Source organism: Synchiropus splendidus, chromosome 11, assembly GCF_027744825.2.
Source record: "Synchiropus splendidus isolate RoL2022-P1 chromosome 11, RoL_Sspl_1.0, whole genome shotgun sequence".
NCBI classification, from domain to species: Eukaryota; Metazoa; Chordata; class Actinopteri; order Syngnathiformes; family Callionymidae; genus Synchiropus; species Synchiropus splendidus.
The window spans coordinates 9,442,934-9,464,997 of NC_071344.1; the positions used below are offsets into that span (position 1 = coordinate 9,442,934).

General features: G+C 44.0%; 1 protein-coding gene across 7 annotated transcripts in view; it reads right to left on the minus strand.

The window, feature by feature from the left end:
- Window positions 1-2,506: 2,506 nt before the first annotated feature.
- enox2 (ecto-NOX disulfide-thiol exchanger 2) overlaps window positions 2,507-22,064 on the minus strand; it is a 149,243-nt gene continuing 129,685 nt past the window's right edge. For all 7 annotated transcript variants that reach the window (XM_053878319.1, XM_053878317.1, XM_053878314.1 and 4 more), the window contains 7 exons: window positions 21,909-22,023; window positions 19,074-19,261; window positions 16,684-16,824; window positions 13,400-13,453; window positions 12,571-12,676; window positions 10,245-10,330; window positions 2,507-3,159 (listed from right to left, as the gene is read on the minus strand). In XM_053878319.1, coding sequence (XP_053734294.1) covers window positions 3,028-3,159; window positions 10,245-10,330; window positions 12,571-12,676; window positions 13,400-13,453; window positions 16,684-16,824; window positions 19,074-19,261; window positions 21,909-22,023 — 822 coding nt within the window. In that variant the 3' untranslated portion in view covers window positions 2,507-3,027. The remainder of the gene's footprint in view (window positions 3,160-10,244; window positions 10,331-12,570; window positions 12,677-13,399; window positions 13,454-16,683; window positions 16,825-19,073; window positions 19,262-21,908; window positions 22,024-22,064) is intronic.

Consider the following 22,064-nt stretch of genomic DNA (forward strand, 5'->3'; position numbering starts at 1 on the left):
AGCGTTCAGATCTACGCTCTCTCTCGTCTCTCCATGAAAGCCACAGGCTGGAGAGGCCTCGCACGTGAACAGAAGCGCCCCCCGACAAACCCGATCATCCGTCACCACGACACCGCGTTGCTGTAATCCACTCTCCAGGACGGTTGTCGATCGTGTTTCAGGAGGGGAGAAGCATGTGAAGCAGCCTCTCACCTGCAGCTCGGGGGGAGGAAGGAGAATAATGAAGAGCCTCCAGGAAGCGAGATGAGACGCTGAGTTAATTACGACTATCTCTGCGATGGCCAGGCCGCCCAGAGGAGCCCGGCGAGCTGCTTACATCCAATTATGACCATCTTTAATGTGATGATGTGTAACTGGATTTGGGGAGTCATTCCTGGAAAATCCCTTTCAAATGACACGAATGTCTTTGTTATTCAAGCTCCCCGTTTGTTCACGCTCATCACCGGGAGACGCCCAAGTGGTGGTCGCCCCGGCAGCATCGCCGCCGCGCATCCCTCACTTGAAAGTGGAGGCTCCTCACGTCATCGGGGACGGCAACAGTGAAAAGAAGCGGGACCACCGGGGACTGCTGGGGAATTTAATTAGTTTATGTTTACCTCCATTTGTGATGCCAGCGCAACTGACGCACACACTCACACGCCGGGAAAGCTTTCCACGTGCGTGCGCAGACACACACACACAGAGATGGCTCTTTACATGAGATCAATGGTGAAACGCCTGCAGTCAGCCAACGGTGACAGGGCTCAGTTGGCTTCAGAGAGAGGTACCAGTTGATTGTTCCCTCTTTTTGAGCGAGAAACGGAGTGAGAGGGAGGTGGAGGGAGTGTCATGCGAAAGCTTAGCATCTTTGGATTATTCACTCAAAACTAGGCCTGGTGCTAAAGTATCAGTAAGTTACGATTCTTTATTTGCTCCTCGATAATTGGAGTTTCGCTACATCAAAAACTCAATAAAAGTGTTGTGTCACATGACAAAAGTAACTTCACACTAGAGAATCCCGTTGAATTGTCCAGATGAAGCCGTGGAGAGGTTTGTAGGATCCCAAACAATGTGACAAACAGTCAATGTTTCATTTGACTTAAGGGTCTCATGACATAACTGCACCCCTATTGTTGCCAACGTGTGTTGCTGAAACATTAAGAGAAAAATTGGAAAATGTGAGTATCATTTCTTTTTTAAGAAGTATTTTTTCAGCTTCTTTAATTTATTTAGGGGGAAAAGAAACAGTTATTATGCATCAATGGAAGTAGAAAAACAGACATAAAATGGGGAAAATTAGAGCTATATTTAGAATTTAAGTGGTAGTTAATGATGAAAAATATAAATAGTAATATTGAAATGTTAAGTTCAATCAATCTTAATGCTTATTTTCAGAGTAATAAATACAATATTAAAGAAATACCTCATAATAAATTAACTCTATATCACTGCATGTGAAAAACTGATCTGATATTTTTCAATGAAATAACAAAAAACAACTAATATTCCAAGCGTATAATGTGATGGCATCATTACACTTTCTCATATTTTCTTGTTTTATCATATTTTTGCATCAAAATTAAAGTTCAATTTAAGACTCTTTTTCTTCTCTGCAATGGCCAAATTCACCTGTCACCTATTCCAACCAACAAGGTTTGTAAAAAAGCACTGAATGTTGAGGTCTATAACAATTAAATTAGCATCATGAGCACTGTCCCTATAAAAGGAACAGTAGTATTTAGCACCTCAGGACAGTGGAGGAGTGCTGCAACTCGACTGAATGAAGCTCCCTGGCTGGAGTCCAGCTCGAGGAAAACCAGCAAAGGAGCGCTCTCTTCCACAGTCCAGGCTCAATTCACTGCAGGCTTGAGTGTGAGAGCGGTTGTCTAGGAGTGCCTTGCTGCGCAGGTGACCTGTCCAGGGGCTCCATCACCTCACACCTCGGGTTGCTGGGACAAACTCCAGGCCGCTGCCAAGAAAAGGAATGAAGTTGCCAACAGGTTGACAAAATTATTATCTTAAATTGCGAAGAACTTCCTGGAACCAACTCCTAAAAGTCCAGGTGAGTCAGCCTGAATCCGAAATAACCGAGAAAAGAGAAGTGAACCGCGAAGCAGGTGTGTTGTTTCTTGAGAGCTTCATGACAACTAACAAGAGTGATGCGAGTAGAGAGAGTTAAAATGGTTCGCTGGGTTGTTTGCGAGGATTCTCCACTCCAGGAGCCCCCTCTTACCCCCGCCCTCCGCCCCGCTCTGGTGTTGTGTAACAGCCTAATGTATGAATCCAGGCAAGTGGCACACATGCACACAATCTGCCTCAGCAATTAAACATCATTAACATGATCCCTGCGGCGTGTTTCCCCGCGCCGCGTGATGCAGCGCCGCCTCACTCCCAGTCAGGCACAATTGGGTTTGAAAAAGAGACAAATCCCCCCGAGTCCAACATCTTTGAGAGCAGCTGAAGCTACAAACTGGTCTGGATGTCGGCAAAGACGCGGCGAGACTTGGTTGTAATCAAAAGTCTTTTATAATCAAAAATACAATCCAAGCATTTACAGTGTATTACAACGGTTGTTTCTATGCCTTTACAGAAAATGAAGAAATATATCCATTTGTGGACTATGTTACAAACAGCCAAAGAGACGGGATGGAGGTCGAAGGGATTTACAGGTTTGAAGTGTTCAGTTTGACCCTGATGACCTCTGCAGGTGGAGCACGTCCTGCCCGTGTGGCGCCGCCGTGCGCACGCTGATCCAGTGACTGGAGGAATATTGCACGGCTCTCAAGGAGACGTTGCGTTGAGAAACACTTCGCAGAGGCTTTTGAGAGGTGAAGGACCTTGTCTGTGTTGCTGTGGAAACGTCTTCATTCCCCACATCCTCTTTAAGTGTGAAGTTGCGAGGAAACATCGAAGGTCTGTGATCAGTGCTCGGGTTTTGATGTCATATTTAAGGCTTCCACTTTGACCCCCATCTTGACAGACCATGAAAGCCAAGTCCTCCGTTTGCCCCCCCAAACCAGAAAAAAAAAAAAAAAAAGCCAGGAGATTCTATGTGTTTTTGATGCCCTGGAAACCGCAGAAGTTCCAGCGCTTCTCCAAACTGGCGCCGACGCCGGTGAGCTCCTGCCTGAAGGTGCAGGGCAGCCGAGAGAGCAGGGCCTCCACCTCAGTCGGGGTGATCTGCACACACACACATAAACAGAACTGGATCAGCAGAACATCAGTGGGTGTGAAACTAACCGTCAAAGAACATTACGCTCCGCAGCTCTGAGGAGGAACTTGAATTATGAATAAATGTGAGCCTGGTGGCCTGTGATGTAATCTTTGACTCCCGCTGTGATGGAGCCCTCAAATGGTGTTTTATTCAAACGGGGCACGGCACTTTGATCAGGGCCGTGTCCGAAATGATCCGCTTCTGTGTCTTGGCCGTCCTGGGAGCCTCTCGCGGACGCTGCGCCGCTAATTCTCTCTAACTAATATGTTAATTACAGCTCATGGAGGTGCAATTACAGCCGCACTATCAACCTCAGGGCTCCGTAAAACAGGAAGAACGAACATACTACTACTAGACTACACTTCGAGTTCCACTACTGACGACAACAGTGAGAGCTGCAAGTTAATGTTATGACTCTGGAACTGTCATGAGGAGTATTTCTGATCTACTATTGAGCAGTGAATCCACTTTTGCCAGTGAAAGAAAACCGCCCAGATCCTGTTTCAGCAGTGCATATTTTATACGCAATTTAATATTCAGCCCAGTTAAACTTGGCCATCAGTCACAGTGACTCGCGTCCAGTCTGCGCTGCGATTGGAATGCTCTAGACCAAAGGGTCTCACCCAGATCTGTAGGATTCAGGTAGCTTCTTCAGAATGTATGAACACATGAATCCACAAGTCAGGTGGTCCGAACCATCCTCTTTTGTCAAGCGCCCCCCCAGTGGAAAGTTAGAAAAAGTCTTTGAACGGAAGTGAAGCAGATTTCCCCCCCAGACTGGATCGAAAAGTTGAGTTCTTCATTGTTCATGGAGCTAAAGTTCAACCTCAACAACAGTCACCATCTTACTGCATGAAACAACAAAACCTGTTACTCGAGTGCCAACCACTGTGACCAGAAGAAGCGCCCAGAAAAGAAAGAACTCATCAATTTTCCCAGCTATTAGGTTTCCAGTTTTGCCTGGACTCACATGGAGATCCGACTCTCGCAAATGAATAAGCAGCTGGGAGAGATAAAAGCGCTCTCCATCTTTCCTGATCATTATTGGATTGAAATAAATCAGAATAATTAAAATAAAATCCCTTCTTAAAAAAAGCAGATGAAAAACGAGAAAACTGGGTTGAAACATTGACTTTTTTTTCTCGCTTTCCCTTCTGCTTGGTTTATTATAGCCCACTTATTTATGCCAGTTCCATTTCAGCTCATTGGTGGGAGATTTCTGTGAGTGCAGGAGGTCCTGAGTTAAGGACGCTTGAGGTTTCAAGCAGCATGAATGGGGCAGTGCTCGTGGGGAATAGCAACACTCTGGAGTTAAAACCTGGCATCAGCTGCGCAACCAAGCAACTTTTCCATTTGAAGGCCACTTCAAATTGATGGATAAATCTGATCAAATCTTCTGCTTTCGCTCTGTTCAGAGCTGCAGGGTCGCACCTCCTGCAAGTTCCAACGACTCGTGTCAGGCGACATTTGTCGCATTAAACTTCCGCGACAAGTCACTAACTGACCAGAGCTCTGATATTACGGCGACGTATGGAGAGACAAAATTCAACAGGAAGTGAAGCTGACTATAGTGGCTGCAGGAGTTCATGGCGAGTGCCACTGAATGATCTGATGGACCCAGAGACGGCGGCCGCTGAACCTTTTTTGGGGGGTTTAATAGACTTCACAGGCTGCAATTCTGCCTCTCCGATCCGTCAAATTGACTCTCCACAAACTTAAGACTCACTTTTTCAAACAGAACTGTCCTGAGCCGTGGCTCTATGTCGACTTCACTGTGAAATATGTGTTCTTTCTTAATGTAACTAAAAAAAAGAAGTATAATGTGTGAGACCCCGGCTCAATATTTACTATCATCCTGCCCGCCCTGTGCTGACCTACATCCATCACCTCTTCCTGATCATCTTCTTCTCAAAAGGTTAACTTCTCACCAACCGCACTCCTCCACCACAATCACGCCATCATCTTAAATCGAAAGTGAAAGGACGAGGAGTGCGGCGGCCAGATGACTAAGCGTCAACTGGCTCAGACCCAGCGAAGTGGGCCGAGGATCGTCAGTCAATTGAAATCCCCGAGGTGACAGTGCCAAAAAAATCTGCTGCTGCAGACAACCGGCAATAAAAACTCCCATCCTGGTGTCAGGATGCATTAAGGTCCGGTGTGGAGATCGGACTGGTGTGTCATTACGCACAATGGAGTTGTGTGCCGGAGACGGCGCACAAGGGCAGCGAGAGCAGGAAGAGAAAGGTCTCGCTAGCCGGTGATATCCACGCAACGCTCTGCCCTGCTCGGAGAGCGTGGCAGCGTCGATGTGGACGTGACGGACTCAAAATCAGACACACAAGTGAGTGGGCGTGAACACGCAAACACAAAGCAACATAACAAGCCCAAAGAAGTGTCGCACTCATCTTTGTCTGTGAGAGGATGAGTCAGCCTAATGATGGGCACATCAAAAGAGGCGATTCACACAAGGTTTTATGGCTGTTTCCCAGACAAAGTTTTGCTGATGACAAGTTCTGAAGTCATCAGGGTTGAGAAAGAAGAAAAAGCTACGGCCAGTGAGTCATGCGCCCAGTGTTTACTAACGTCCACAGTAAACATCCTCACTGGCTGCCCAGAAATAATCCTCCTCACTTGTTCATCGTCTGTCTAAAAATGGAAAGCAAGACAAACATCCTCGATAGAGGCAACAAAGAGACAAAGACGTTTGTTTCACCCCTTTACAGCCGCTTTGTTCCTCACGGTTGTGTATGCAAGCCTCGAACTAAATAGAAGAAAAGCTCTTCTTTTTGCCTATCATTTCAAGCCACACACAGACACATGCTGTGCTGTATTGTGCGTGTTTGGCTTTTAAGAAGAATTATGCCAACTTACAGCATCTGTCCTGCTGAGCCCTGCGCCGCTGCTGCGGTCAGAGCAAGTCATGTCTGAGACCATGTGACTCATGGAGTCTGATTAAGTTCCTGTCTAGTAACTCAATTTAGGCCACACACATTCCTACGTGATCATTTTCTGTGCTGGTTTCCACTGAACCCGATCCAGGACAATGCAGCACGAATGGCAGGACACTTGTGGCGCTGTAATGCTGTAACCACAAACTAAGAAGACGGCACATGAAGCTTGCCATTCAAGCATTACAAATTGATCACGGAAGGAGACGACGGTGTTAACAGAGGACGCGGTTCAGCATTTGTTATGAGTCAACACTGAACTGCAAGTTGTCAGAGACTTGAGAGAGCGGCCAGAGAAGCCTGTTTTGAGTGGTCTTAGCAGCACTGGGGTCACCTGCTTCGTGCTCCATCCACACCGCAGGAAATAATCTGCATGAATGTCAGCTCAACTTTTTATTGGATTATGGTTTGAGAAAACAAATGTTTGCTAGAAATATTGAACTTGTGTTGTGACATATATACACCCTGTCTGATACTGTGTAATGTACACAGACACCACCCCACGTTACACCACGATATTGTATATTTGCAAATATGTTATGCTGACTACCTGTTTGCATTCACCATTTACTTATTTCTGTTGTTGCACTGAAAACTTAAGGGCAGCTGTTATGGTGAATCTCTCCTTTGTGAGGTCAATAAAGTCTATCTACCTGTATTCACATGATTGTTCGCTGGTCATTATAATGACAGAGTAGCTTGGTAGAACAGTTGTAGCTATTGTATACTACTGCAGTATTGTTGTGAAGTGGCATAAGAGGCGAGGCAGACGGGGCAGTAACGTCGCTGTTTGCAAAAATAGTTCCAGTGTTATTAAAATAATTCACTCTGGGAGCCTATTTACAGAAGGATTGGGTACCGTGACTGAAAACGTCGGGAGCCGTGTGGATGAAAGGCCTATTCGCCAGAGAACTCGCTCAGCTGCACGAAGATGAAATTCCTATCTGCCACCTCAAAAGTGACCCACTTACAATTTTGATACTCGTCGAGTATCTCAAGACACGGTGACTCACTGACACTCATGGCATTCAAGTTTTTCACACGACAAGTTCCTGTCCAGCAACTCTAAAGGGAGTCACTCGGGCCCAGTTTCCATGGCGGCAAATCCAGTGACTACGACCGAATGTGACAAAATTCACACTTTATGATTCTGCGATTACACATTGCTCCCGCTGCACAAATTAGCGGCGAGCTGTTAAACGAGTGCATATACAGGGTGCCAAGGCCGCTTTTACATGACGAAACACAGGTCCAGGATAAAGTGCAGAAATGACCTGCCAGTCTGTAAAGACCGGTGGATTTGTCTCGGATTTCTCCAAGAGGGGGTGTGACTGTGCTCCATTGCCACTAGACGCAGGAAATGTCTTTAGCGGCGGACACTATACGCAGCGAGTCAATAAGTGGCCAAGTCGAAAGTATTTCCAGCACGAGTATCAACAGAAACAAGGGCAAACGCACACATTTCCACCCAAGGCGACCAATGCTAGTCCTCTGTGCGTGCTGTGGTACGTTCCTGAAGTGGAAGTATCAGGCGATCCTCGCATGATCAGGTTAGGAAAACAGACTGCTCTGCCTTTGGAAGGGGGTTGGAGTCAGGGGTGGTCCGCATCAGACCCATTCCACTCCTTGCACGCCACTTCTGTAGTGGAAATTTCAGGTGAGACCCATAGTGAAATTGAGTCATAAAGTACCAACACAACTCAAGTCTCATGGAATCAGACGTCATGCCAACTTCCTGTGTGGAAACTTTGGCCACTGGGACTCACTTCATTGCAAAAAGATGCATATTAAATTCAGCCGTTGAGCAACGTGATCGGCGTGACGTGGATTGTGTAAAAGTGACCCAATCCACCGCTGACGTGGACAAGAGACGCTGCAGTCTCTCCCTCCGCGGTTTCTCGTGAACAAGCAAGGACAGAGATTTTATTCCACGAAGACACAATCTTTTAAGTGGCTAATATGGAACTGGCCCCTCTCCCAAAGGTCGTATTGTCAGGGCGCCCAGCAGAGACCACCATTAATCTCATCTGCACATTTGGAGGTGACATTGACATTGAAGCCTGGCATTTTCACAACCACATAGAAGAAGCGTCGCGGCACGATAATCTGTCTAAACTGCCTCTTCAGAGGGATGAAAATAAAATAGCCCTGCTCTAGCAGACAAAGTACAAACCCTAAAGTGTCTGCGGATCAGGACGGCTGCTTGGGTTCCATCATTGTGATGAAAAAACAGGTTTTAATATGTTGCAGCATCAAGGGAAATCACACAACTCACCCGGACGTAAAAGGGTGACATTTAAGGATGGAAAAACAGTGCGAAAGAGTCTCCAAGTTAAACTTTTTCTTCAACAAGACCCTTGCGAGACCTCAATGAAACGGCATTACAGTCAGAGATTTGTTTGATTGAGTACTACAGCAGTTCATTATTGCTTTGACATTATCCATTTATCTAAACATTTGTTGGGGGGCTCAATGATGAACAAAAACAAGACTTTGTGACTTAATATAATTCAGGTGGCTTGTATGATTTGTCGCCCGTCGCAACTCTAGATGACGTGATGAAGCTCCTAATCTTCAATCACGTTGAGACGCCTGCAGTTGGTAGCAGTCCATAGAGCGGATAAATGCTTGACTCAAACTCCGTCAACACTGCCCGCATTTAAAACTCATCTGCCTTTTACCCCCCAGCCTTCCCAGAAGTTCCAAAGCCCTAAAACTGGAGAGATTAAACTTCTTCAAGGCTCAAGCAGTGTTGTTGCACTCTGCTATCAGAGAGGACAACAGCGCCCCCCTCCTCTCATGGACACAAATTTACCTCACAAGTTATCCCAGATGTACAAAACACTCAAATTCTGCTTGCCCACAATTGTTTTTAAAAATCATTTTGACTTTGATTTCGAAATGCACCATCCTCATTTGACAGTAAAGAAATATTTTGTCAGAAAAAAAAATTCAATGATTGATGTACTTTGTACATTACATAACTACCAACTAAAAAAAAAATATATATATATATATATATATATATATATTCATATATATATATCCATATATATTCATATATATTCATATATATACATATATATGAATATATATATATATTCATATATATATATGTGTATATTCAAAATTCAGATTTTGAACAAATCGCTTCTCGAATGGGAGCAAGAGAGAGAGAGAGAGAATATTGCTACCCATTCATTATGAGATCAGTTCATGGCAGATGAAGTTCGACTGACTCGCATTTCTGGTCTTGTTCAAGAGATTAGAACATAATGCCGCAAAGTTTGATGCAAATTTCTAACACACCAACGGGTGCAATGGTAAGAGGTACAAAGACCAACACAATCTATTTCAATCATCCCTTTTAATGATCAGATCAGCCCTCGATCACCACAGCAGAGACGACGTTGATGGGTCAGTTGCTTGTCTTTCCTTCGTAGCGACTGACCTCTGACAATGTTTTTTCAAGGACAATATTGTTTCCAGTTAAGTTGTTGATCTGTGACGTGATTTGTTTGCCTTCATCTGCTCAAAACTTTTGTCCAAAACACATGGGAATGATCCACCCCCAGCACTCCATTATTTGGGGAGTCCGTCTGGAGCTACATCAGAGAATCACTGTTATTTTCATGTTGTTATTGCTCTAATAGGAAGATTGTTTTCCCTTTAGACGGACCCAGACTGACCGTCATCTGCTGCGCGTCTCAACACTGTTGAGGCTGCTAATTATCTGCTGACTGAAGCTTCAGATTTACAGCGCTGATGAGGAGGTTTCATCGATTTTCTTCCGTCCAAGTTTGGGCAGAGAACAAGTGTTTGCCAAAATGTCAAGCAATTTCTATAAAGCGCTCACTGCATCCGTTTCAGGGCCTTTAAATCACTGAGGGGCTCTTTCGCCACGGTGGAGGAGGAGGAGGAGGAGGAGGAGGGGGCGGGGGGCACGTCTTAACCTCACAGCAGGACTTGGCATACAACGAAGCCATATGTTAACCCAGCAGGCGGAGCTGACATTGTGTCTGTGTGTGTTCATGTACTTGAGAGTGATAACTGCTGGCTGGCTCTGCGGCACTGGAGGTTTTTGATTCATGTGAGCCCATTACCTTTGTGTCCAATCGCTGCAGGTAGGAGCAGATGTACTCGATGCTGGCTCCAAATGGATGGACGTGCAGGAATGTTGAAATAATCCCTGAAAACAAGCAGAAAAGTCGCTGTGTCATCCATTTATTCCTGAGTCAATTGGCAAAAGAAGGATGAGCTCTTGGTGATATTGAGAAAAAAGGACTGTTATATTGCTTGTTAACTTATGAATTCCAGGGATGGTTTTCAGTGAATTGGATTTTGATTTACGAAATAGTGCTTCACTCATTTTCTAAGTGCTTTTGCCCTTGATCACCCCAGCAAGCTAAGCACATGCCAACGGCTGCCTATTCCGACCTTGAAATTCTCAACTTCAAACACCTAATCGTCATTTTATTTTTCTATGAGGCATCGTTTTGTAGCACAAGAGGGGGCAGCCACTGAGATTCTTGGGTGTGATGGAGGAGGATGTGAGGATACCGGTGTGTGTAGGGAGGATGCAGATGCAGGAGGCGGACTTGTTCTGGCAACTCCTGCAGGGTAATGTGGTCATGAGATAGAATGGTGCGCCAGGATTCACTTCACTGACTGAGACCATATTAACAGCCTTTATCTCCACAAACACTCCCCTATAAGCAAACGGCTCATAAAGGAAATGCATTTGAACCCTCCAATAGTGAAAGATGTTTACCACACTGACTCACCCAACTCCTTCCCCCTGCATCTCTTTCAGTCCTAGTGGAGCTAAGAGCCACATCTATTGTAGCACCAGATTAGAGCGAGTGTTTAATGACGTCTTTGAAGCCAGTTGTCTCTCATCAAAGCAGCGCTGTCCCTCCGCTCAGGCTAACCATCTGCCTTCAGCGCCCAGATAACACAGAGACGGAGATAATCCCACACCTCTGCTCAATAGCCACCTATGGAGCATCAGGAGTTCAGCGCTGGAAACAAACATACGCAGCAGGATAGTCAGAAGCAAGAATCACTTGAGGCGTTTGAGACTTTTCATTCGATTTGCCCGCGGGAGGTCAGTTGTTACCTGACCAGAACAATAAAACACAATGTGGCAAACACGCTCTCCTGGTCAAGAGCGCACATATTCTCAACATGAGAGGCCTGTCTCGCGGTCCGGACTCAAAGTTGGGGGAAATTTACATATTTTTCCCCTCATTCTCTCTCCAGTCAGGCATCAGATCGCACAGCAGTGGAGGGAAATAAACAATTTGATCTTTCCGAATCAGATGGAAATCGCTGTTTTGGGATTCACTCGGAGATAGAGCATTTTTGCAAATATCTGTAGCAGCATCTGCATCTGTTCCAGAGGACGCGCCTGCCTTGAATTGCAAGTCATTATAACTTATCTTCAGGCCATATTAAGAATTCCTGGGAGGAGGAGGATGATGCTGCTTCTTATACAAGGTTACAATTTGTCTTACACCAACAACCTCCAGTTCTCATATGACAACATTCAATGATATTCAACTGAACTACCAAGTTGAGCAGTATTGCCTTCTTTACATTTTTTGTGCGACCGAAGCCACGTCGGACTTAGTAGAGGTCCCCTGAACTAGATCAAAAATTAATCAAATGGTACTCAAAGTCAGTGGTCCCCAACCCGTTTAGCGCCAAGGACCGGTGTCAGACGGTACTCTCACAGACTCAGACAGTACTCTCACAGACTCAGACAGTACTCTCACAGACCGGCTTCTAAGGCGAGTACCAGATAAACAGAACAAATCACTATAACATCAGTGGCATAGAGACTTCATATTGTAAATATAAAGACAAACTGACTCTGTTCTATTGTACAGTGTTAAACAGCCACCAAATGGCAGAATTATGGTGGTAAAAATTGGCACGTGACTTAAGTTATCGTCCAGAGTAATGGCACCACACAGGCCACATAGACATCATGAACACAAAGCCTGGTCGCAGTAATCTGAGTCGCTGATATGGGGTTATGGAAACTGCAGTCAGCATGGATTTTCTAATTCGCTGTCATGTGCTCAAAGTAACTTTCATGAAACAATTGTTGTGGTCCTACAGTACTTGGAAATTCTAGGGCTTTTAACATGACAATGCATCAAAGCATCATCATAATGTGTCGACACAATCTCACTTCTAAAGCAAATATTGACTTGCGCTTCCCTACGCGATGCAGAAGTCAGATATCTGTGATGCATGAGACAGTGAGATGCTTTCATTCATCCCACTTACTGCATGTGCTGATGCTGTTAGGCATCACATAAAAATAAAAAAATGGGATAAGAGTTAGGAACTAGTCCAGTCAGGAAACAGGGGGAGAATGACAGAACAAAATGATCCAAAAAACAAGTGAAATCTTCTCACCAACTAGGAGTGCCTCTCTTTCCGAGTGAATGGGACTCGTCGGCATCTTCTCTGTTGGACCTTCTTTCTCCGGACTGCAGGACACCACTGCCGTCACTGTCGCTTCCTACACATGCAAACACACACATACACAGTTGCTGAAAATAGAACCTAGATGAGCCACTGGCACTGTTAGACTGCTGCTGATGTGAAGTAAACAAGTCTAAATAAGGGCGGGTGCATGGCAGCGCACACAAAAAAAGACAATCACATACAAATAAATGAGATTTAGATGCCACAAAGTTCCCCCTGCCAACGCATCAATATAGCGAGACAATGAGGATGAGGATAATGAGGCAAGGGAGACTATTTAGCCAGGAGCCACATTTCTAGGATGAAATACATTTCTCAGGCACACACAAGCACAGTGACAGGAGCAAAGGAACAAATAGAGGCAGGGAAGAGGGGACTTGGACGCAAAATGATCAAGCTGCTTGTTTTAGATCCGTGACAGGTGGCAAAAAGAGTTGTTGGTTGTCTGTTGTGTCCATTATTGTGTGCGCTGTTTACACCCGGTCGTGATGCGCCTGGTGGCCTTTTTCTGTTTTTAATCTCGCGCGAGTGTTGCTGATCGACACACACATGCAAGGCATTTGGACTTTGCGACTCTCTTTCCAAGCCCAGTTGTGTCTTGGGTGATTTATCTAGTGACAAATGCAGTGGCTGTGAACTGGATTGGCCGGTAATGATCTGTCATGTCGTTGGAACGGAGCAAAGTCAGGGAGGATGTGAAGGAGGAGAGAGAGAGCACACAACACAAGAGGCACTGAGGCAACCTTCCCCAACTTACACTTGTTTGATTTGTGGCCTCCTCCCTTCCTCTGTCATCCTCCTGCACCTCCAGCTGCGGAGAATTGAAAACACAACAGGAGCAAAACATAAGAGTGAAATAGACAGACAACGAGCAGGTCTGGTAGCAAAGACAAAAAAAAAAAGTTGATTAAAAAAAGAGAGTGGGGGAATGAGGAGCTTGGATATAACTAAACTGCATTAACAATGGCTCCTCTGCTCCAGCCGCTCCATCTTTCTTCATGTTGCTACCAATCGCTGTGTGACTTCAAATGCAGCGCCTGAAAGGTACTGTAGGGAAGGTAAGACTTCTGTGCCGTGTCGCTAAAATTCATGATGATCGAACACAAAAACAAAACATTTTATTGACCAGTGGGAGGTACAACAATCTAAGAATGATTTATGATATCACATTTGAAATACCCCCCTGCCACTTAATGGACCAACCAGAAAAAGTTTAGGAACTGATGCCACATTGTTCTGGAGGCGTGGCTTTAAGGAAAGGGGGTTGGACTCTAAACTTGATCAGTGTGCCATTCAACTGTCCTCTGGAGACCGAGAAATTTGACAGAATGTTGAATTAGCATGTTAACTGTTATCACTTATCTCATTTATTCAAATGTAAGACTAAATGTGAATGCATATTGGAATTGAAAAATTACATTAAGTTAGTCTACTTTACATAAGGCAGCAGGAACATGACTGCAGGGAAATCTATTATTTTCAATTTAATAATGAATGCAAATCAGTCCAGGCATGAGACCAACTTATTAAAATAAAATAAGTGAAAAACTAAACACAAGGTTATGGAATAAAAGAGGTAGTTGAAGAGATTAGACAAAAAAATAATAATGTGTTTCTCTTCATTGTTCCTGTAAATAAAGGTCGTCTTGCTTCTCAGGTTTCATCACTTTTCCTTTATGATGAATTTTAGTGCCATTTCGAATTTCTTAACTTGTATCCCACTGTCGCTGAGAAGATAAAAACGTCACCGTCAGACGTCAGATTTTCTTGCAATATATGTGAGCAGGTTTCACCTCGATGTAGTGTTGCAGACCGTGGTGGTGTTCTTCAACTTCACCCTGCGCTAAAAGCTGGCATACATTAGTTGGAAATTGTGAGATAAAGTAAAAAAGTACCCCTCAAAATGTTCCTACCCATTTCCACTCCCAACTCTTACTTGAGGTGAGAAGCCATTCTGTTATGAAAAACCTGCTTATGCGAGAAAAAGGCAAGGTATTTGACAGACGTAACATCGCATCTTGGGAAATGCATTCCACAGTGACAGCTGCCATCTATTCATGTTTCAAAGCGAGGAGAGAAAAAAAATGTATTTCTCACCTCCTACAGTTGCAGGGACATTTTTAATTAAACATCCAAGACCATGAAAACATCACTTCCATGAGGCATGACACTGAAAATCAAACTTTCATTTCAAGTATCTGGTTATATTTGACGAGGAGCACAAGGCGGAGGTTGAGGATGATTTCTACATTAAATAACTTTACACAATTTAAAGCAGAATAGGTGCAATAGTCATTTTACTGAAAATGAATTAATGCACAGTAAAGACAACCAAAGTCAGAACCTTGGATTTTTAACTTTTCAATTTCACAAATATTTTATTGTGCTTTTTTTCTTCAGTACTGACCAAAGTAATTGTACAAATGGAAAAGAAAACAAACGTAGTTATGAATATTTTCTCAATTTCAGGTAGGGCATTTTCCTACAACAACATCCCAATTGAAACCATTTATTAATGATTCTCAGGCAAACAATTTTGGGGGTTTGTTGAGTGTTAATCTCCGTCGTCATTATTACATTATTCTCTTCATGACATTTTGCCACTGCAGCAAAATCCAAGCTGCATCTAGAAAAGTCCTGTTGGGATGGATGAATTATTCATGAAAAGTGGTCTTCGCTGATTTCTGTGCATCTCGGCTGTGAGAGCGGCAGACGGTTCACATTTCGTCCAGATAACATCTTCATTACTGCTGCTCACATTAGTACTCGGTGTACATACTGATAACGGTCTGATTCGTAAACGGCTGCGTCTTGGTCCATTTAAACGCAGAGATTGCTTTGCGCCGTTCCAAATGTGCTGAGGCTGCACAAACTTGGCAATTAAAGGACAGAATAGTGAGAAGATGCAGAAGATGACATGGCCATTGTGATGTTTGTTCCAAGGGGGAGAATAAGAATTAGGGTTTACAAAGCACTGTGTTTAAGTTAGGTCAGCGTCAGGTCAAAGGACAGGTCACATGCTCAGGCTTGAGCTTCAAATTAATGGTGTTATTTTTTTAATTGTAGTTTTAATGCGGAGTAACTACTTGTTAAGATGGGTTCAAAAGAGACATTTCACTTTTCGAATTAGGCCCTCAATGTTGGCTAGCTTGAGAAAAAGAAGTAAAGTTTGTTCGAATGTATTTAGAAGCTTGACTAGCTTTAGCTTTTTTAGGAGCTCTGGTTTAGTATTAAAACAATAGGGTGATGGTAGGGATGGACATAATGCTACGTAGGTTAACATGTTTACATTCATTTCGAAAAAAGTGAGGGGAAGTGAAGGGTTGCTGTTCACAATACTGTAACAGTGACGTCAGTGAGGAAACAGTAATATTCAATGTTGGGGCACATCCTGAAGGTTAAGTTCAGGGTCTGGACTAATCTGAATATTCAACTGTAGATGGCTACGGCACTTTCAAACCAAACAATTTAAGCAACAAAAGCAATTTAATGATCTATAAGTCAATGTGGCGCGACAATATGGGAGTGAGAGATTTCGTTTCATCTGTTGCATTAAATGCTGAAGATGAAAAATTTTAACTCTGGTGACAAGTTGCGCTGCACTGACCAATCAGAGCCCAGGTTTCACAGGACATATGTGGAGCAGGATTGCAGCGGTTGTAGAAATACACGACGCACCTCCAAAGTATCTGATGGACCAGATGCCATGTTGACGTCCCACTAAATCTTAGACCAGCCCCCCAGGAGATCGACTGAAGTGACTTGAGAGGTGTGGGAAAGTTGCTTTGGTGGCTGGAAAGCAGAGGCTACACTGGTGTGAGTACCTCAAGAGTGGCCAGGTTGCACTTACTCGGAAGATACTGTTGAATTTGTCAATCAATGTTGCAAAGAAGTACTGAAAATATTGGAGTTATTTAATGGCCATTTGAGCTTAGGTACACAAACACAGCAGCTCAAAAGTAGCTTTTTCAAATACTCATAGCAAAGTGCCACATATCGTTCACACTCAGACATTGAGTGCTTTGTGAGCGCTTTACCAACCTGGATCAACTGTGTGCTTGGCAGGTTCTGAAGTCCCTCTTTTAGGTTCTGCACTTGAATCATCAACTGCTGCTTCTCCTCAAAACTGGTCTCCAGCTCAGCTTCTCGCTGTTTGAGTTCTTCCCTCATTCCCAGCAGTTGCTGCAAAGAGAAGAACATAAACTATTAAACGGTGGAAGGCGTTTCAAATGCTGACATTCACAGAGCTTCAAAAATGTGTCAGGATTCTCTACTGATAGCTGTTTAGTAAAATCCGGAACACAAAAATGACAAAAATAAAAAGCGGATTGGTTGGTTTATCATGCAACAAGCTGTCTCTCACGACTTGTCCTCTGAAGTTCCGGCCAAACAAAATATCCCACCTGCTGAGTTAATTTCCTCAATGGTAAAGTATAAGGAGAGCAGGGGGTCTTTACAACCAATATTCATTCTTTAAACTCTGTGTTGGATGTTTTTGTTTTCCTCTTCCTGGACCATGTTTCTTATCACAAGACATTATTACTCGACAGCAATTTGTGAGCCAGCATGAGAGAAGCCTTGGACTCCGGCAAAGGCAGGTGTCCAATTTCAGTGTCTCGTAATTCGCTAAATTCATTTACTCATTTTAGCATAAACACACCAGAAGGGATGCGGGTTGCAAAAGTAATTACTCTCTTGAAAACTCTTTCACGCTTGTGAAAACAGCAGGCCATGAGTGGTCTTGTGACCATGAATCAATCCACATTACCTGTGACGGAGGCTCAATGAGGTCGCTCAGCTAATGAGACGACCACTCAATTACTGCAGCAACTATATGAAATTTGGAGTTTCCCGAACAGTCTTTTGTAGAAGGTTCAGCAGAGACGTCAAATAGAAACATCGCTGCTGTAGACACCATCGACCGCAATCATGCTGACAACTACAGCCCTTTGTAAGTCAGTACACAGGATTATCACGTGCCGTGGTAACAACAACTGAGGTTGGGGGACAATTACACATTCATATACTAAGAAAATACATCAACGTCTTTCAACTGTACAGGATGGAAAAAAAGAAAGAAATGATCTGAACAATGAGGTAGTGCCACAAAATATACACAATGACCAACAAAGTACAAAAGTCATCAATACTTTCTAAACTACGGAACAATGTTGTGTGTTTATTAACCAACCATCAAAATAGTAGTCTGCTTCAAGCAGAAACACTTTTGTCATTGACTGTGTACCACTAAAGGTAACTTTAAACAGGCTTGTAGTCAGAGAGGCTCAGAAGTTTGAAGAAAAGATGTCGCATAAGGTCACTCTGAAAAGTTAAAAGAAGTACGGATTACCTTTTACTTTGAACCTGGCGACTTGTCGACAACAATGCTGCGGCTGATATATGAATTTTTTGCAGGTAAACGTGCTTCAAGCCGTCAAGGTGTTACGCTCATCACGTCAGGAAAGTTTTAGATTAGATGAGATTCCATATCAATGGATAACTTCATTTACAGTAAAACACTCAATACACCATTTTTGTGTGTGTGTATTCCTGTCCAGAACTTTCCACCACTGGACTGGTGTTCCTGTAACTCTGCCTCCACAGCAGGTCTCAGCTGCTGCACAGAGCTCCTGTAACATCGGAGGAAAGGGCTGGGAATACAGTTGGGTAAACTGCGCGTTGAGTCCATTATGCTGGCAGCACAATGCATCACGTTCTAAAAGCATATTCAGTGATGTTATGTACCGTTGTGCGTTAATAAGCTGATGAACATAATTCTCAGCAAAAAAAAAAAATGCTTTCTCCATTGACAGATTGTTTTGTGCCTGAATTGAAGGCGATTTGTCTTATTTGTAGTTGGGTATATTTGCGGTGCTAAGAGACCAGTTCATCGTTTTTCCCCTTTATGTTCACTCTAACACTTGCTGTGGCTCCAAAATGCTGTAAGCCACCTCGAGCTACAAGCCAATTGAAACATCAAAATGTGTCATGGAAGATGGACTCAATTCCAAATATTAGTTTACACCCAAAGATATAAGATTGCAGTTCCAATTTTCCATCCACTTGGACACTACAGCCACCACCCTGTGATCATTTTTCAGCAAACACTATAAACCTATTGTAGCCTGGAATTGTGCACTCCAAGCTGAAAACCATTTGACCAAATATAACTTTTCTACCTATTAAATCAACAGCTACACAGAGCCAGACACTTTACTTTTCATCTTGTTCGCTGGCTCAGTTTGGTTTTCTTTTTTAACTGGAGGCTCATGAATAAATGACAGAAAAGTTATTCAAAGAAATTCAAAGAGGTGACCCGTGTGAACCTGATCTTAAAAATAACAGTACAGAGACAGAGAAGAGATAACGCTGTGCTGCCGGCGGATGATTAGAAGCGAGTCCTGCTCGCTGTGTGTTTGTGCGCGTCGTACCTTCTGCATGCCTTGCAGAGCCTGCTGTAGGAAGCTGAGTTGCTGAGCATGTGTGCTGTCTTCTTCGCTCCTCATTGGCTGGTTCTTGCCTTGTTCCTGCTTAAGCAGCTCCACCTCGTTCCTGTAGGCGTCCAACTGGCACCGCAACGAGTCGTTCTCCTCTTTTAAGGCTTCTACTTGGGAAACACCTGCAGAGGCAAAGAAATAAAGAATGACCTCTTGGTTCAGATCAGGTTGAAAGCTGTTTCTGTCAGATGTAAAACCAATAGTCTGGGGTTTTGTGTCTCAAAATATTCAATACCGACCTGCTGCTTTATCTCAGAAGGGGATAGATCTTTCAAATATGAACACATCCAGGCAAAGAATTTGGTGTTCACAGTGCTCATAACACAGATGCTTATTTCAAAGATAGAAGTTTAAGGTTGAGGGAAATTGGGATTGATTTCTGTCGCAATGTAAACAGGTAAACCTATAATACTGAATACCAAAAAGCATTTCCACCGAAAGTGTGGGATACCAATCCTGAAATAACCTCCACCACTGGTCTTCTTGGGCAGCACAAACAATCAGACTTCTTCTGTAGCTTCTCCTTTACACCGAAGGCACAACTGAAGGGAAGTGGTCCAGGGAGATTTTGACCTCTTAAGACATGTTTCAGGAAAGGTTCAACACCAGCAAAAGATTCCACCACGATTCCAATGCTCAATCCAACACCATTGGTCCAAAGGAGAGGAAAATACCTGGCCTTGAAGCGTGGTCTCTGGCGGGAAATAAAGGTAACCAGACCTCAAGACTTACGTGTTGCTGGTTAAAGCTCATAACAGAAGTTGCTATACACCTGACATATGAGTCTTCTGAAAAAATAAACTTTGTTGTTTGTCAAGTATTTCAAACTAAGAGCTCTCCGTGTTTGGGAAGAAACCCATAAAAGCAAGGAGAGAATACAAAAAGTCTGCACTCTCCAAACCTCCTTGAGGTGAATACTAATCCCCGTGACAGGGGCTTCCTGGAAAAAAGTTGTGTCCTATAAAAACCAATTGAAATAAAAAAAAATATCCACAGAGAGAGATGAACTGTTTGGCTCTTCAGCGAACACTCGCCCTATGGTGAGATATTGTTAGAAACCTGCTCTGCATTTATGATGTACAGTATTATCAGATCTGCTGGCAGACACTGAGAAGGGAAGCTCTTTCGAAGAGAGCAGAGCTCAGACTGGACTGGAGATAAGCACTATGCTGTGCGAGTGTGAGAGAGAATATGAGAATGTGTTTATGAGTGCACGCCTGGTTAGGTTTAAAGCGTGTGTGTGTGTGTGTGTATATGAGAGCTGCGACCATTCCGTCATGCTCAGTTATTGGCGGCGTTGATGAACTCTAGCTGAGAGCCTGTATGTGACTAGGCTCACAGCTTTCACTCAGCAAGAGGAAGATTTGAGGTGAAAAGTTTATCGATTGGAGAGCCTCATCAACTTGGTGTGAGGATGTCAACCGCCTGGCCAGATCCTGAGCAATTCCCTCTTTGCAGCACACCAGGCAGAACTATCGACCTGCAGATATCTACCAGCAGTAACGCACAAAACACACGCACACGCTACTGCGAACACAAGCAATTTGGACGCCAGCCTGAAACAGGACATCAATACCGTTTCTAACAGGCCACAGTCACAGCCAGGTGTTTTCAGCTCAACCATCTGACATGCTAACATGCTTTGTAGCTTAAAAAGGTCAGGAAGTGAAGCGGAGAGTCTAAGACACAACGGTCTAAGCCACCATTCTTTTAGGAATGGGATGGGCAATAGATCCACAAAGTGTCGCAGTGGGCGCAGATCAGGTGTCCTCTGAGCGAAATCAGTTGTCAGTCTGGTGTTGCTTGTTTCATCGGAAACCTCACTGGTTAAACTGTGTGTGCTTGATCGGTTGGAACAAAAACCTGCACCACCCAGGCCCTCTGAGGACCGGTTTGCCCACCCCTGCTTTAGCAACGACGGTTATATTTTGGCAAACACAATGGCACACTGGACAACCATCCGCCTTGCCTTCACAACGATGACATGTCAACTCATATTTGGTTTGCTGGTTGTGGGTTTTCTCAATCTGAGAAGTGGTGATAAGGTGAGGGTCATACCAAGCTACGAATTTGTGCTTGACTGATCTCGGTTGATGTTGATCCAAACGTTATAATTCACTTTTCCATCACAGAACAATATAAAGTCATCAACCCTCAAATGTAAGTGCCACCAGCCTGCAGTACTGATGCCAATGGAGAGTTGATTCACACTGCTTGGTAGCCAGGATGGCAAGCATTTGGGATTCAGGTAAGCTCAGGAACAGAAAAGGGGCGGCCCATGACGTAAAGGTTACTTTTTTAAAATTCATCTTTGGCCAAAACTGGACAGACATTGGCAGGGATGATGGGAACTAATAAGTTAATCTGATCAGACCAGCGTCAGCAAACACAAAACAACTCCACTATTGGGGAAAAAAGATGGTTTCATTCACCAGCAGTTGTATCTGAGATGGCAGCTGACAGCTGTGTTGACATTCAGGGAAACATCGGTGCATTTATATCGAGCAGAATGCAATTTCCAAGAGGAATTTCATTTAGCAGTTACATTTAACATCAACCCAGCAAAGCATGAATTGTGTCATATCGATGGACAAGAAAAGTGTGTTTTTCTTATTCCGGTGCGTTTGTCAGATGGTTGTCAGATACTTAGTGGATGATTACTGTCGTTTCAGGCGCACGCAGCTGTCTCTCTCCGGAGAACATCAGCAAAGCATATAGCCTCCCATCGTGACTGACGTGTCAACTTGATAAGAGCATGCATATGTATACCTGAGTCCTCCGAGTCCTTGCTGTCAGAAGGATCCTCCATATCATCGTCAGACATCTCCATCTCCTCCTCCCGACGGATGTCCATCAGCTGCTCATTGTGCATGTTCCTGATCTCCTGGAAAACACAAAGAAGCGGGTTAAAACTGAATACTCTTC